Source organism: Heterocephalus glaber, unplaced genomic scaffold (assembly GCF_053883595.1).
Source record: "Heterocephalus glaber isolate CG9 unplaced genomic scaffold, H.glaber_assembly_v1.0 deba00000281, whole genome shotgun sequence".
Classification (NCBI taxonomy): Eukaryota; Metazoa; Chordata; class Mammalia; order Rodentia; family Bathyergidae; genus Heterocephalus; species Heterocephalus glaber.
Genome location: NW_028258139.1, coordinates 2,721,596 through 2,734,024, shown reverse-complemented (window position 1 = coordinate 2,734,024; position 12,429 = coordinate 2,721,596). Strand labels below are relative to the sequence as shown.

Sequence of the window (12,429 nt, the reverse complement as noted above, 5' to 3'; positions counted from 1 at the left end):
CTTAGGGACTCAGTGAGACCCTCCCTGGCTCTAGATTAAAAAAAAAAAAAAAAATGGGGGGGGGGGGCTGGGAATATAGCTCAGTGCTAGGTTCAATTCCCAGTACTGAAAAAAACATCAATAACAAAAATGAAAATGTGTAATAGTTACTTGAATCTCTTAGCTTAATTTCAAGTCAATGAAGTATGAGAATTCAAAAGAACAAAATCATGGGTGGAAAAAGTGGCATTCCCCACTAACCAATGAAAGAATGAATGCACTTGCAAAACTGATTTATCAGAGCTCTAACTTTATAAAAGAATGGAAAGTCTCTCAGGACCCTGGACAACAGTGTTCAGCTCACAGGTAATCAGGTTTCCTAGGTCCATAATAATGAAAGAGAAATGTGGTAAATAAGCTTTATATTCTTTTATCTAAAAGAGTAATACAAACTCTTCAACTTAGCACAACACAAACTGTCTAGCTATCAGTTCTACGACATCAATCTACACTTGTCATTTTACCTTCTTTAAAATCTCCAATGTTTCACCATTTCCTAGACACACAAGTACATATACACGCCCATGCCCAAACACTTCAGTCCCTCTAGTTCATTGGTACACTGTTAAAGCTAAGAGTGTGACAGTCAGCTCATGCAGGGGTTCACGTAAAATTTTAGGAGTGAATGGCTCCAAGTGCTTCTCAACTATATTACTATTATTGGAACTCATCTCTGTGCCTTTACACATGCAGGGTTAAGGTACTTTACAGTTTCTTTACTGTGACCAATAAATCCTGAATATCTATGGAACATCTCCCACTACTATACTCTCCCCAACAGGCCAGTCTATTTTCAGTAATCTCTTTTTCCTTAGAGCCTTTGCATTTACTGTTCCTTCTGACAAAAATGTACTCTGTCAGATAGCTAAGTACCTAGCTCCCCTAGTTCTCTTGGGTCTTTATTCAAAAGTCTTTCAGCGAGGCTTTCCTTGGTCATCTTCTATAAAGTTTCAACTTCCCTCCAGCCTGAGGCACTTCATACCTTCTCTTCCCTGCTTTATTTTTTCTCCTTAGCATTACCATGTTTTCCTCTCCACTCTTTCCCTAGAATCCCTCCCTACCTTCTACAGCAGTACTAGTAAGTACACAATAAATACCTGTCAAAACTCTGAAATGCCCTAGGACAGTGATGGCCAACGTTTTACAGTTTTCAATGGTACAAACAGCCCTTTGCTGCACACATGCCACAGGTACACCACCACTGCCCCAGGACATTTTAATTTTCTCCATTGTTTTGTTTTATTTTTGCAGTACTGGGGATTGAACCCAGGGCCTCATGCATGCTCAACAAACACTATCACTGAGCTACATCCCTGGCCCTTTTTATTTTATTTTGAGACAGGGCCTCAAACCCATGTCACACCATATTTTTTCTTCCCAAAATATTCTTTACACCCTATAAAAGCTCAAATACCTTCATACCAATTTCCAATAAGAATACAACTGTTCTTACATGACTCTTATTCCCTCCCCTCTTTTTTTTTTTCTGGTACCAGGGATCAAACTCAGGACTTTGTGCTTGAGAGGCAGGCACAGCATGACTGAGCTAAATCCCTGGCCCCCCACTTTCCTTTTTTTTAAAGCAAGAACTTCTTTAAAAATTTTGTATAGGGCCGGGGATTTAGCACAGTGGTTCCGTCACCTGCCCCGAAAGCGCAAAAACCCAAGTTCAAGCCCCGGTACCAAAAAAAAAATTTTTTTGTATTCCTCAGTTAATCAGTTCAACAATCAGTGTGAATAAAAAGATCATAAATGTGGGGAGGGACTGCTAGATTTTCACTTAAGTTACCTAGGCCACTACTGACTACAAAAGAAAAAGTAAATGGGGTTAGAGAATATAATTGCCAGAATGAGATTCTGTTGTACTGGCCTTTCTTTAAAAAAAAAAAAAAAAAAAAAATCACAACTGATATACATCTGCCAAGTAAAGCGTACTGGTCCTCAAATAATTGCTAAAGATGAATAAAATTTAAAGATAATCTCTAAATAAGAGGTCAAATAAAAGCTTTCAAACTTATAATCGGCTTTCAAAAACAAGAGATCACGGAGCTTGAGATGTGGCTCAGTGGTAAAGTGCTTGCCTAGCATGTGCAAGACCCTGGATTCTATCCCCAGCACCACAAACTGAACAAAACAGAGGTCTTGTGTCCTCTGCTCTTTTGCCCTTTATGAATTTAATTTGCTAAGTCAATCTGCTATGCATTCTTTCTTTTGAGGTGTGGAAGGTACTCAGACACTCTGCATAGTGAAGCCAGGGCCTTTGCACTGAGCCACATCCTGTCCCACCCTCCCTTTTTTGAGACAGACACTTGCTAAATTGCCCAGGCTGAGCTTTAACTCAAGATCTGCCTGTGTCAGCCACCCAGAGTGCTGGGGTTACAATGAGCTTGCTAGGCATTCCACCCTGGTGTTTGTCAGCAGAGGCCAGACAAACTTTCTCCAGGAGCAAGAGTACTGCTTCATTGGCTTCCTGACATTCAGTAACTGAAACAGTATTAGGCCCATAAATGTCATAATTTGATTAATATGGAATATTCAAAATAGGTAATAAAACATTACTTTTAAAATGTGGCCTTAAGTCCAACTTTCTTTCAATAGAAATTTATCATATATATTGTATGCCTGAAGCATCCATGACATAACTCCAGGTTTTGAACAAAATTGTAAATGCTCAAAAAATAACAAGAATGTCATTGAAAAAATATGTTCATGCAGACTATATTCCGTTACAACACTAAATACAAAAAGAAAAAATTCTCACACCCGCAGCAGTGGCACACTTATACATCAAAAAAACCCAAAAAAACAAAATCACCCACTCCCTTCAGAAGTCCCTTTGCTTCTCACAGAAATATCTGACCAAAAGTCTCTTTGTATAGCTTTCCAAACCTTTAAATGATGAAATCTCCAACACAAAAACACCTAAACCATACACACACACACACACACACACACGTTAGCAAAACAGGTGTACAGTATTTTGTTAGCCGAGTTAAAAACATTCCTATGTAGCTGAATGTCCTGCAGTGACTTTATCAACAGTGAGCAACACATTAGTATTTCTTGACACCCGGGCCTCTACCACTTAATGGTATGACCACACTTTAAGGAGTCATGACAGAAAAGCCTAGATTACGAAACCATAATAGTGAACACATACCCCATCCACGAGGCGGTGTTAGAAACTATACATACTCCACTTAGAAGCCATCATTTCGCCTGTTGGTTAAAGTATTTTTGTTTCCACCAAGGAAGTTGTGAAATCCGCATGCACACCCCATCCCAAATCTATCAGTGGGGCGGTCGGAGGCTGAGTCATCCCTAGGAGTAACTTTACACCGATCCTCACACTCTGGGGTCGGGACAAAGACATCATCTCTAGGTTCCTCCCACTCTCTGCGCTTCGTTCGGCCTCCGCCCAACCCCACTCTCCGAGTTCTGGGGCCCAAAACACCATTAGGGCTGCGCCCTGGCAGCCGTGACCACAAGTAACGACGCGTCCCGGCAGGAGCGGGCGTCTCTTGCCGTCGGCCGCTTCCATAATCCCGCCAGGTGCAGACCGGCTCAAAGAGAGACCCGAAGCCCCGCTGAGGAAGCTGCAAGCAAACCCACACCTCAGGCAGTCCAGTGGGGCTTCAGCTCGAGCCGCTTTTGTCTCCGCTGGGGCTGACACGCCGCGAGACAATACCTGCCGGGGCCAGAGGCGCGAGGCCGGCAGGCAGACACCTGAGCCCGGGCCGGGACGCCGCGACCCGGGCCCGCCGCTCCGGGGCGGCCGCGGTACCCAGATGGGGGAAGGGGACGCGGGCGGCGGCAGCACTTACCCGGCAGCGCCTCCTCCTCCGCCGGCGGCCCCGGGCACCATCTTCCACCGCCGCCTAGTCTTTGGCGGCGGCTACCAACCGCCCATTCCGCACCGCCGACCGACACAACTGCCGGCGTCCGGGCGCCGGTGCGCCAGCTGCGGCCCCGAACTCCGGGTAGAAAGGAGCAGTCGGGGCGGAGGACGGGGTCAGGCCCCTCGGCTCTTGCTAAGAGGCCGGGAGTGAGGGGGCCGCGGCCGGTCAGAGCCGAGGGGCCCGGGAGACTGTGGGACCCCGAGGCAGCACCGAGGGCTCGGCAGGGCCGCGGACACGACCGCGGCTGGGTTTGTTATTGTCGACTCCGTCTCTTCCTCCGAAGAGCATGTCGGGAAACGGCCGCCGAGGGGAGGGGCGCGCTAGGATCCCAGGGAGGCAAAGAGAGGCGTCTGCGCAGGTCCGGAAACCGAAGAGCATGGCTCCGCCTTCGGTTACGTCGGGCCTGGCTGTCCTCCCCTGACCCGGGAAGGTTTTGCTGGGCTTGCCCCTTGTGGTACTAGTTGCTGCCTGGGCGCGGACTTCTCCAAGGTGAGCTTGACCTTCCTTTGGTACAGCGAGTAGGCCCGAGCTACGCAGACCCCGGCGAATTTGGATCAGCCCCAGGGGAAAAGAGCTCGGTGCTTTCAGCAAGTCGCCGAAGATCGGGGCCTGCTGGGCGTCTGGTGCTCTCATCGCCTGCTCCCCGGACGGACCGCGGACCAGACCAAGGCCAGGGACAGCTTGTGGTACCAGGAGGGCTGTGCCTGGCTCGTGCACTCCTGCCGCCAGGGCCGCACATACCCCAACCAGTGCGGCTGCAGGCAGTGGGCAAGGGTCCCTGGTTATCTTTGCTAGGGTGGGGCGGCACAGTTTTTGTCAGACCAGGTAAGGCAATGAAAGTATTCGAGAAGAGAAGGAGCTTTCACTAGACAGACTGAAATGAAATTGTAAACGCCACAAACACCAGTTTTCAGTTTGTATAGAAATCCTGAGCTCTCTAGTGGGTTAGTGATTAAAATGACACTCTCATTAGATGGGAGACAAATTTCAGAGGAATCTTCCATTTGTGAACATCATCAGTCTCAGGCAGTGATTTGTCGCCAAAAAGCCTAAGTACTAAAATCTGATGAGCAGGCGTTACACGTAAAATAATTATACAGTGAAAAAAAAATTATACAGCACTTTTCAAATCCCTGTTACGTCTAGAAACATCTGGTCTAAATAAAAGTTTAAAGGTGCGACCTTTAATCTACCAGGACTTCTGGTGTAGATAAAAGTTTGAAGGTCCGACTTTTAAGTCCTTAGAACTTTTGAATTGTGTTTGCAAAACTGAGTAGCAAAAGAGAGCACCAAACAGAACCAAGTTTGCAATCCTTCATTTGTAGAGACTGATAAACATTGGTAAGCATTAGTGATTTTCAGTTACTGTCAGTTCCCAGTACCTGAAAGTTATGATGAGACCAGCTACTGTTTTTACCACTTTTTAAAATTTAGCACTGCAAAAAAACCCACAAAAAACTGGCCTGCCTAAAATTTAGCACTGTTACATATCCCAGAGAAATCTTGTCCTGTGATCTCTGACATGTCGTTACTTGTTAAGATTTTTTTAAACTGGAATTTTATATCTATCCCAGTAGATTAGAGCAGAGACGTGAAAAAAGCACTAATTTGGCATTATGCCTTAGGGGAGGGTATGAACTGGAAACAGTAAAGAAGACCTTGATTTGGCACAGCATAGTAATCAGCACACAGAAAATAAATGGTAAAAAGGAGTTTGGCCAGAAAATGTACTATGCAAAACAATATATAGTATCTAAAGAACATATTAGAGCCGTGTTTCTCCTAATTATCAATGGCATTCCAAATTAGAATGCAGAAACTCATATGCCGATGACAATGTATTAAACAATAAAATATTTTTGCTCATCTCTATTTTGGAAAACAAATTAATTCAATCCTGATCTTCTTTACTCTTAGGCTGAAGAAATTAGCAGAAATGACTGGTTCATAACTTACAGGTTTACTCCTTCAGTGTAAACGTTTAGAGTTTGTATGCATCTGAAATTCCTATGGGTAAGCGAAAATGTATTAACATTAACTCTATTACATATGTATAAGGATCGTGCATGAGGAGATACAGTTTACTAATAGTATGTATGCACATTAATGTCTCCTGTAACATTATTTTCCTTCATACTAATCCTATAGAACACACTCTACTCACCCTTCATTAGTGAAAACAAGAATAAACAAAATCCTCCTACAACCAAATCTAATAGGAAGTTCTCAGTCCAGGCTTATTTTTGGCTTTCTGGAACTACTCACTGAAACTACAAATAGATTAATAGAAACGTCCAAATGATTAATGTTAAATGGACAATGCTGAGACTTATTTGATCTTTCTAAGTCATTTGCCATTTTAATTATTCAGTCTTTATTATCTCCCCTTTCCCTTTTGTTCTGTCTCTCCTAGTGCTCCTAAATTCCTGACCAATTATTTGGTCGTAATTTTCAAGTAGTTATAACGTGAAATGATACAAAGATAAAGGGTTATATGAGATGAAAGAGAGACATTTAATCCTAGCCTCCTGGCATAATTTAACTTAATAGCCATTTTAGGTACTTTAGAAGCAATAAAGGCAAAAGAAGTGGATTCTTTAGAAGTATGGAGAGATTATAAGGTCTACTTACTTATAAATACCCGAAGTACTCCAAATCAGTTTAAATTTCTGAAATCCTATTTTTTCCCCTCATGTTTAAACTTCAGTGTCATTTTCTCAGTCTTTCTTTGACATCACTGTAATTCCCCTAAACGAATAATGGTGAACCTTTTAGAGCTTTCAAAAATAGTAAACAGCCCACTGTGGCATGCACACCATAGGTTCAACAACTCTGCTCTATACTGTCACTTTTTATCTTTTGGTATCTTATCTAACATGCTGACTGTAAATAACCCCCCCCCCCCTTGTTTTTTGGTACCAGGGATTGAACTCTGGTCCTTGCACTTGCGAGGTAGGTGGCAGAACCACTGAGCTAAATCCCTGGCCTCATAAGCCCCTTTTAAAAAGATGAACTGTTTGCCCAGTACCTGGTGTACAATGATGTGCACCTCAATAAACATCATTGGCCGTGCCTTGCACCTTGTTCACATTAAACTGATGCCTACTAGTCTCCATTATTTACTCCATCCAAGACCAGTCTAATCGTATTATTTCTCTTTGTAAAACCTTTACTGGTTTTCTTTTGTATTCCAGATACAATTTGAACATTTTAACAGCACCAAAACCTCTCCATTGTTAGGTACCAACCTATCTCTCTTAAATGTATATGTCCTGGTGCCTTTCCTCTCTAATAGATCATATGAGTTTGCCCATCAGGAAATCATTCTCCCTCACCTGCCATACTGAGAATTAAATTCAAGGATGCCCATATCACTGAGCTACATCCCAGCTCTTTTAAGTTTTAAGATAGGGTCAGAAGTAACTCAGGCTATCAAACTTGCAATCCTCTTGCCACAGCCTCCCTAGTAACTGGTATTGTAGCTGTGTGCCTGGCATTTATTCACCCTTTAAGTCATCATTTCAAACAGAATTTGGACATGAGCTACTTCTACATCCTAGACAATCTGATGATCACCAGCCGTTTTACTGCTCCATATCACACAACTGTAATTTTGTTTTGTTTTCTGTAGTACTAGGGATTGAACCCAGAGGCTTCTTACTGCTACATTCCCAGCCCTTTTTACACTTTTTTTTTTTTTTTTTTTTTGGTACCGGGGATTGAACTTTGGGATCTCCTTGCACTTGAGAGGCAGGTGGCAGAACCACTGAGCTAAATCCCCTGGCCCCCTTTTTACACTTTTGAGATGAGGTCTCCCTAAGTTGCTCAGGCTGGGCTTGAACTTACAATCCTCCTACCTCAGCCTCCTAGAATGCCTGCATATAACAGGCATGTGCCACCAGCCTGGCTACAACTATAACTTTATCTTCCCTCCACATCTATGAAATTTCAGATTTAGAACTCTAGGGTTTAGGAGTGTGGCTTAGTGGTAGTGCTTGCCTAGCATGTATTAGGCCCTGGGTTTAATCCCCAGCACCACAAAAAAATTAAAGTGAAAAAAACCACAATGTGTTATTAATTTATAAATTCCTAGAACTTTATAGGGAGCTTGGCAATTGTAGTCAGCAATTAATAAATTATTGTTGACTGCAGTAAATTCTGGAAATACTTATGTTGAAGCTGGTTGTTTCTATGGAAAATTCCTGCCCTCAGCTATGAAACTAGTACAGAGGGCCATTCATCAAAATCACAGCAAGTTTATATGGCATTAATCCTCCACCAAAATTCATTCAGGATGTGCGAAAGATTATGGTACACTTCTTTTTCTAATTCTGCTTGATTGGATATTTCATTCGGCACATGCATTAAATATTTCTCAGATAACTTGACCCTAATTTTCTTTTAGGTTATTTCCAAAAAAGAAAAAAAAAACAAAAAAACCAGTAACCACCATTTATATAATTTGCCTATCCAAAAGTATGGGGTCCAGGGATTTAGCTCAGTGGCACAGCACCTGCCTTGCAAGCATAAGGTCCTGAGTTCAATCCCCAGTACCGAAAAAAAAAAAGTGTAAAAGTATGGATCTCATTTATTGTCTACTTTTAAAGGGATTAAAAAGAGGTACTGATTTGGACTTTGCTTTTTCAAGATCATAACGAATTTGGTGTACATGACCCTGTAGTATTTAGAGTGCTGTGGGCACTGTGATTAAATTAATGTTTTCAGTACTATTTACGGACTTTAAAGCTGCCCGACTCACTTGGTCTGTTGGTACTCACAGATATTATTAAAGATAATGATTATAGTTAACTCATGAATGGCTATCTTCAAAGTGATGAACTTGAAGAGCTACTGAGCAAGACTATTTCTAATGTGACAAAACTATATGAAAGAAAATAATTCTGGCATGCTTAATTTTTAAAAAGATTTAACCCAAAAGATTGAAACAAAACACTTGTTATTTTTAACATGGAAAGCGTTAATCTCTTTAGCACCATATTTTATTTATTGTCTTATTTTGATGAGTTCCTTAGCAAAATTTTCAAAAGTAAAGCTGACACTGTTCCTGGAATGTCTTGACACAGAAACTAATCTTAAAAATATAGATGTCAAATTGACATAAATATCAAGTGGTTGGACCTCAATTTTGTTTGTTTTTTTGTTTTGAGACAGGGGCTCCCTGTGTAGGCCTGGTTGGCCTTAAACTAGCTATATAAGCCTGGCCGGCCTCAAACTTGTGATCTTCCTGCCTCAGCTTCCCAAGTGCTAGAATTATAGGTGTGCCCTTCCATACCCAGCTTCAAACTTCAACTGTGACTCACATACAGGCCTCTGTATCAATGAAATGTGTTTTATTAAAAAAAATAATTGCTTGTGATGCACTGATATTTTCTGTGTCCTCCCCAGTGCTAGTCTTGGCCCTGATTTTACTGCCATCTTGGCTTGAAAGTCATTAGAGTCAATGATGTAGGCCCCAAACCTTGAGATTCTTTGCTCTTAGTTTTTCCATCTGCTCGTTCCTCTAGCACATACCTCAATACCGGAGTTTGTGATTTTTTTTTTTTTAAACCAACCTAACTGAAGATCAGGAAACACTTGAAGTGTCTTAGTTGCCTGTCATAGGTTTTACGTTTTTGAAAAGCTATATGTCATAGAAGCCCTATCTGGTCCTATAGATTTTTCCCATTTTTACATATAGGGAACCGAGGTATGGATTTTAATTTAATTTAATGTAGTGCACTTCCTTCTAGTTATTGTTCTTTAACTAGTTGTTGTCAGGGTCAGGATTTGAACCCAGGTAATCCAGTTCCATAGGCTGTTATCCTTAAACACTACAGTATGGTGCCCCTTCATTTGGTGTCAGTTCAATTTGAGGAAGAAAAAAGTGAATGCTGAGTCTAGCGTTAGGCTACAGAGTTTCTCCATCTCAGCACTACTGGCATTTTGGCCAGTTAATCCTCTGTTATAAGGGGCTGTCCTGTGCATTTTAGGATGTTTAACAGCATCCCTCCCCTCTACCCACTAGATGCTAGCATCACGTCCAGGTGTGCTAACCAAAAATGTCTCAACATATTCCCAGGACAAAAACCAAACATTTTCCCAGAATCCCAGTGGTAGAGTTTGACACATCTATATAATGGCAATACTATTTAGCCACCACAGTTACATTTTAGAGAAACATTTAAAAAGACAAAGGAAGATATCCCAAATTAGAAAACTTACTGAATTTTAACATTTTCCATATTTTAATATCTCTGATATCTAAGTAAATTTAACAGTGAATGAGGTGCCAACCCAAAGTGGCACATGCCTAGAATTGAAGCACTTAGGCTGAAGCAGAAGGATTGCAGCAAGTTCAAGGCCAGCCTGGCTACACAGTGAGTTCAGAGCCAGCCTGAACTACTTAGTGAGACCCTGTCTCAATCAATCAGTCAATCAATCAGTAAATAAATAATGAAACCAGTGCGTTAGGGACCTAAAAGTTTGTCAACCAGATGCCTTTTCCTGTGCATTGAAACATCAAAAATGCGGCTGGGAATAGTGGCATACCTTGTAATCCTAGCATTCAGGAGACCAAGGCAGAAGGTTCACTCCAAGTTTGAGGCCAGCTTGACCAATGTAGTGAGACCCTATGTCAAAAAAAAAAAAAAAAAAAAAAAATATATATATATATATATATATATATATATATATATATATATGTATGTCTCTTGCTACCTTGGTAAAAAATAATTATAAAGACAGTAGTGAAGCATTGTTTTAGACCTAATGCACCAAAAGTTTGTGGAGAGGATTAGATTAAGTGATGAATCAGACATTTGTAAGTTTCCGAAGACAGCGCCATGACTCGTTCTTTTATGGATGGATTCTTTAATTTTGGGGGGGGGGTTGTCAATGCTTTCAGTAGTACAAAGGATAAATTATTCTGAGTCAAAAGTAATTTAAAAGAGATTTTGAAACTTAAAATCTTTTAATACTTTTACTAATGTATGTTGCTTATATTTACCTTTTCATGAGTGCACAAGGACAATATAAAATGTATCTAATGAAGTCTACCAAACTTGTATATATAAAGAAGGATGAGCTTTAGACATTCATAGCTAAATGGATGGACCTTGAGACCATACTCTTAAGTGAAATAAATCAGACACACATATTTAAATAAATGAATAAATAAACTTTGTGTATATAAAATAAAAATTTAATGATATTTTCCTGGTGTATACTTTTTCTTATTTTTAAAAAATGTATCATTAGTCTTTTGGAATTTAAAATGGCCTTCTCTATTGTTTATCTGAAGAATTTTTTTTACAATTTGATGAAGTCCTTTTATTTTGGTATCATCACTTGTTTTATCTGAGTTCCTCAAATAACCCCTTTGGTTTAGTCTACCCTACCTGCTGTCCATAAATGCAGAATACCTTGCCAGGTAGTCATGAAGCAGGGCACAGTCATTGACCTAACTTCATTTTGTTGTTCTCAGTTTCCATTTGTCTTTTGAATTTCTTTTAAGCCATTCTTTCTCCAGTCACCTTTCATTCCTGATTGACAGACATCTTTATGACAAGGGACGAAAGCTATCCCCACGCAGTGGAGAGCCTTATGGAACAGGTGACCCCCAAATGAGAGCAGTTGTCTTATGGTAGGAATCAAAGTTGGTGTCATGCCCCACCCCAAGCAGGAAAATTTGGAACCAAGGCTGCCCCCTGCCCCAGTCGTTAGCTGCCCTGAAGTGATGATGGCTTCTCACAGATGCATAATCATAGAACCAGTCCTGTGATAACAGTCAATCAGACGATGGGTTGACCAGGATTACCTATAGGAGCAGCTATGCAAACCCTCAAACCTTGCCTTTGTTCTTCTTTAATGTAAACTCCCAAAGCTTCTGTCAGCCCCATAGAGACAGGTCTTAATCCCATGACCTGTTCTTCCCAGGGTTGGTGGTACTGATTACAGCTCCTTTGCTCCCCTACACCACTGTTCTGTTCTTTTTTTGGGGGGGGGCGGGTACTGGGGATCGAACTCAGGACCTTGAGTTTGCGAGGCAGGCACGGCACCACTGAGCTAAATCCCTGGTCCTGTTCTTTTCCTTGATAGGCATTTTGGGATGGGCAGCTGAGCTTCTTGGTCTGTTGGCATCCAGAGCCAGGACTTTTGCCCCAAACTCTGGTAGCATAGTCATTCATTTTTAATAGGATTTGTTAAAAAGAACACAACTAAATGTCCGAAACCTGGATTCCAGTCCAGCCCCATGAATAATGCATATAGTTCTTATTCTTTTTTTTTTTTTTTTCTTTCTCCTCCTTTGCTAGTTATCAGATCCAGGGCTTCTCATATGTTAAATAAGTTTCTATCACTGAGTTGCACCCTGCAGCCCTGGAGGGAAGAGTTTCATACAGATTCTTCCCAAAATTTGCATTGTTTCTGGACTTGAGAAACAAAGGATGGATGAAATCTTGTAAAGTTCCTCATAATTGTGTGTCTTTTTCTC

General features: G+C 41.3%; 1 protein-coding gene across 6 annotated transcripts in view; it reads right to left on the bottom strand.

Annotated features, from left to right (window-relative positions):
* Rb1cc1 (RB1 inducible coiled-coil 1) overlaps window positions 1–4,229 on the bottom strand; it is a 74,591-nt gene extending 70,362 nt beyond the window's left edge. For 3 of the 6 annotated variants that reach the window (XM_087185626.1, XM_087185647.1, XM_087185637.1), the window contains exon 1: window positions 3,864–4,208. In XM_087185626.1, the coding sequence (XP_087041752.1) occupies window positions 3,864–3,904 (41 nt within the window). In that variant the 5' untranslated portion in view covers window positions 3,905–4,208. Of the gene's footprint in view, window positions 1–3,863 lie in introns of all 6 variants that reach the window. The other 3 variants (XM_087185654.1, XM_087185659.1, XM_087185667.1) reach the window with 3 other exon arrangements.
* Between the last annotated feature and the right edge of the window lie 8,200 nt (window positions 4,230–12,429).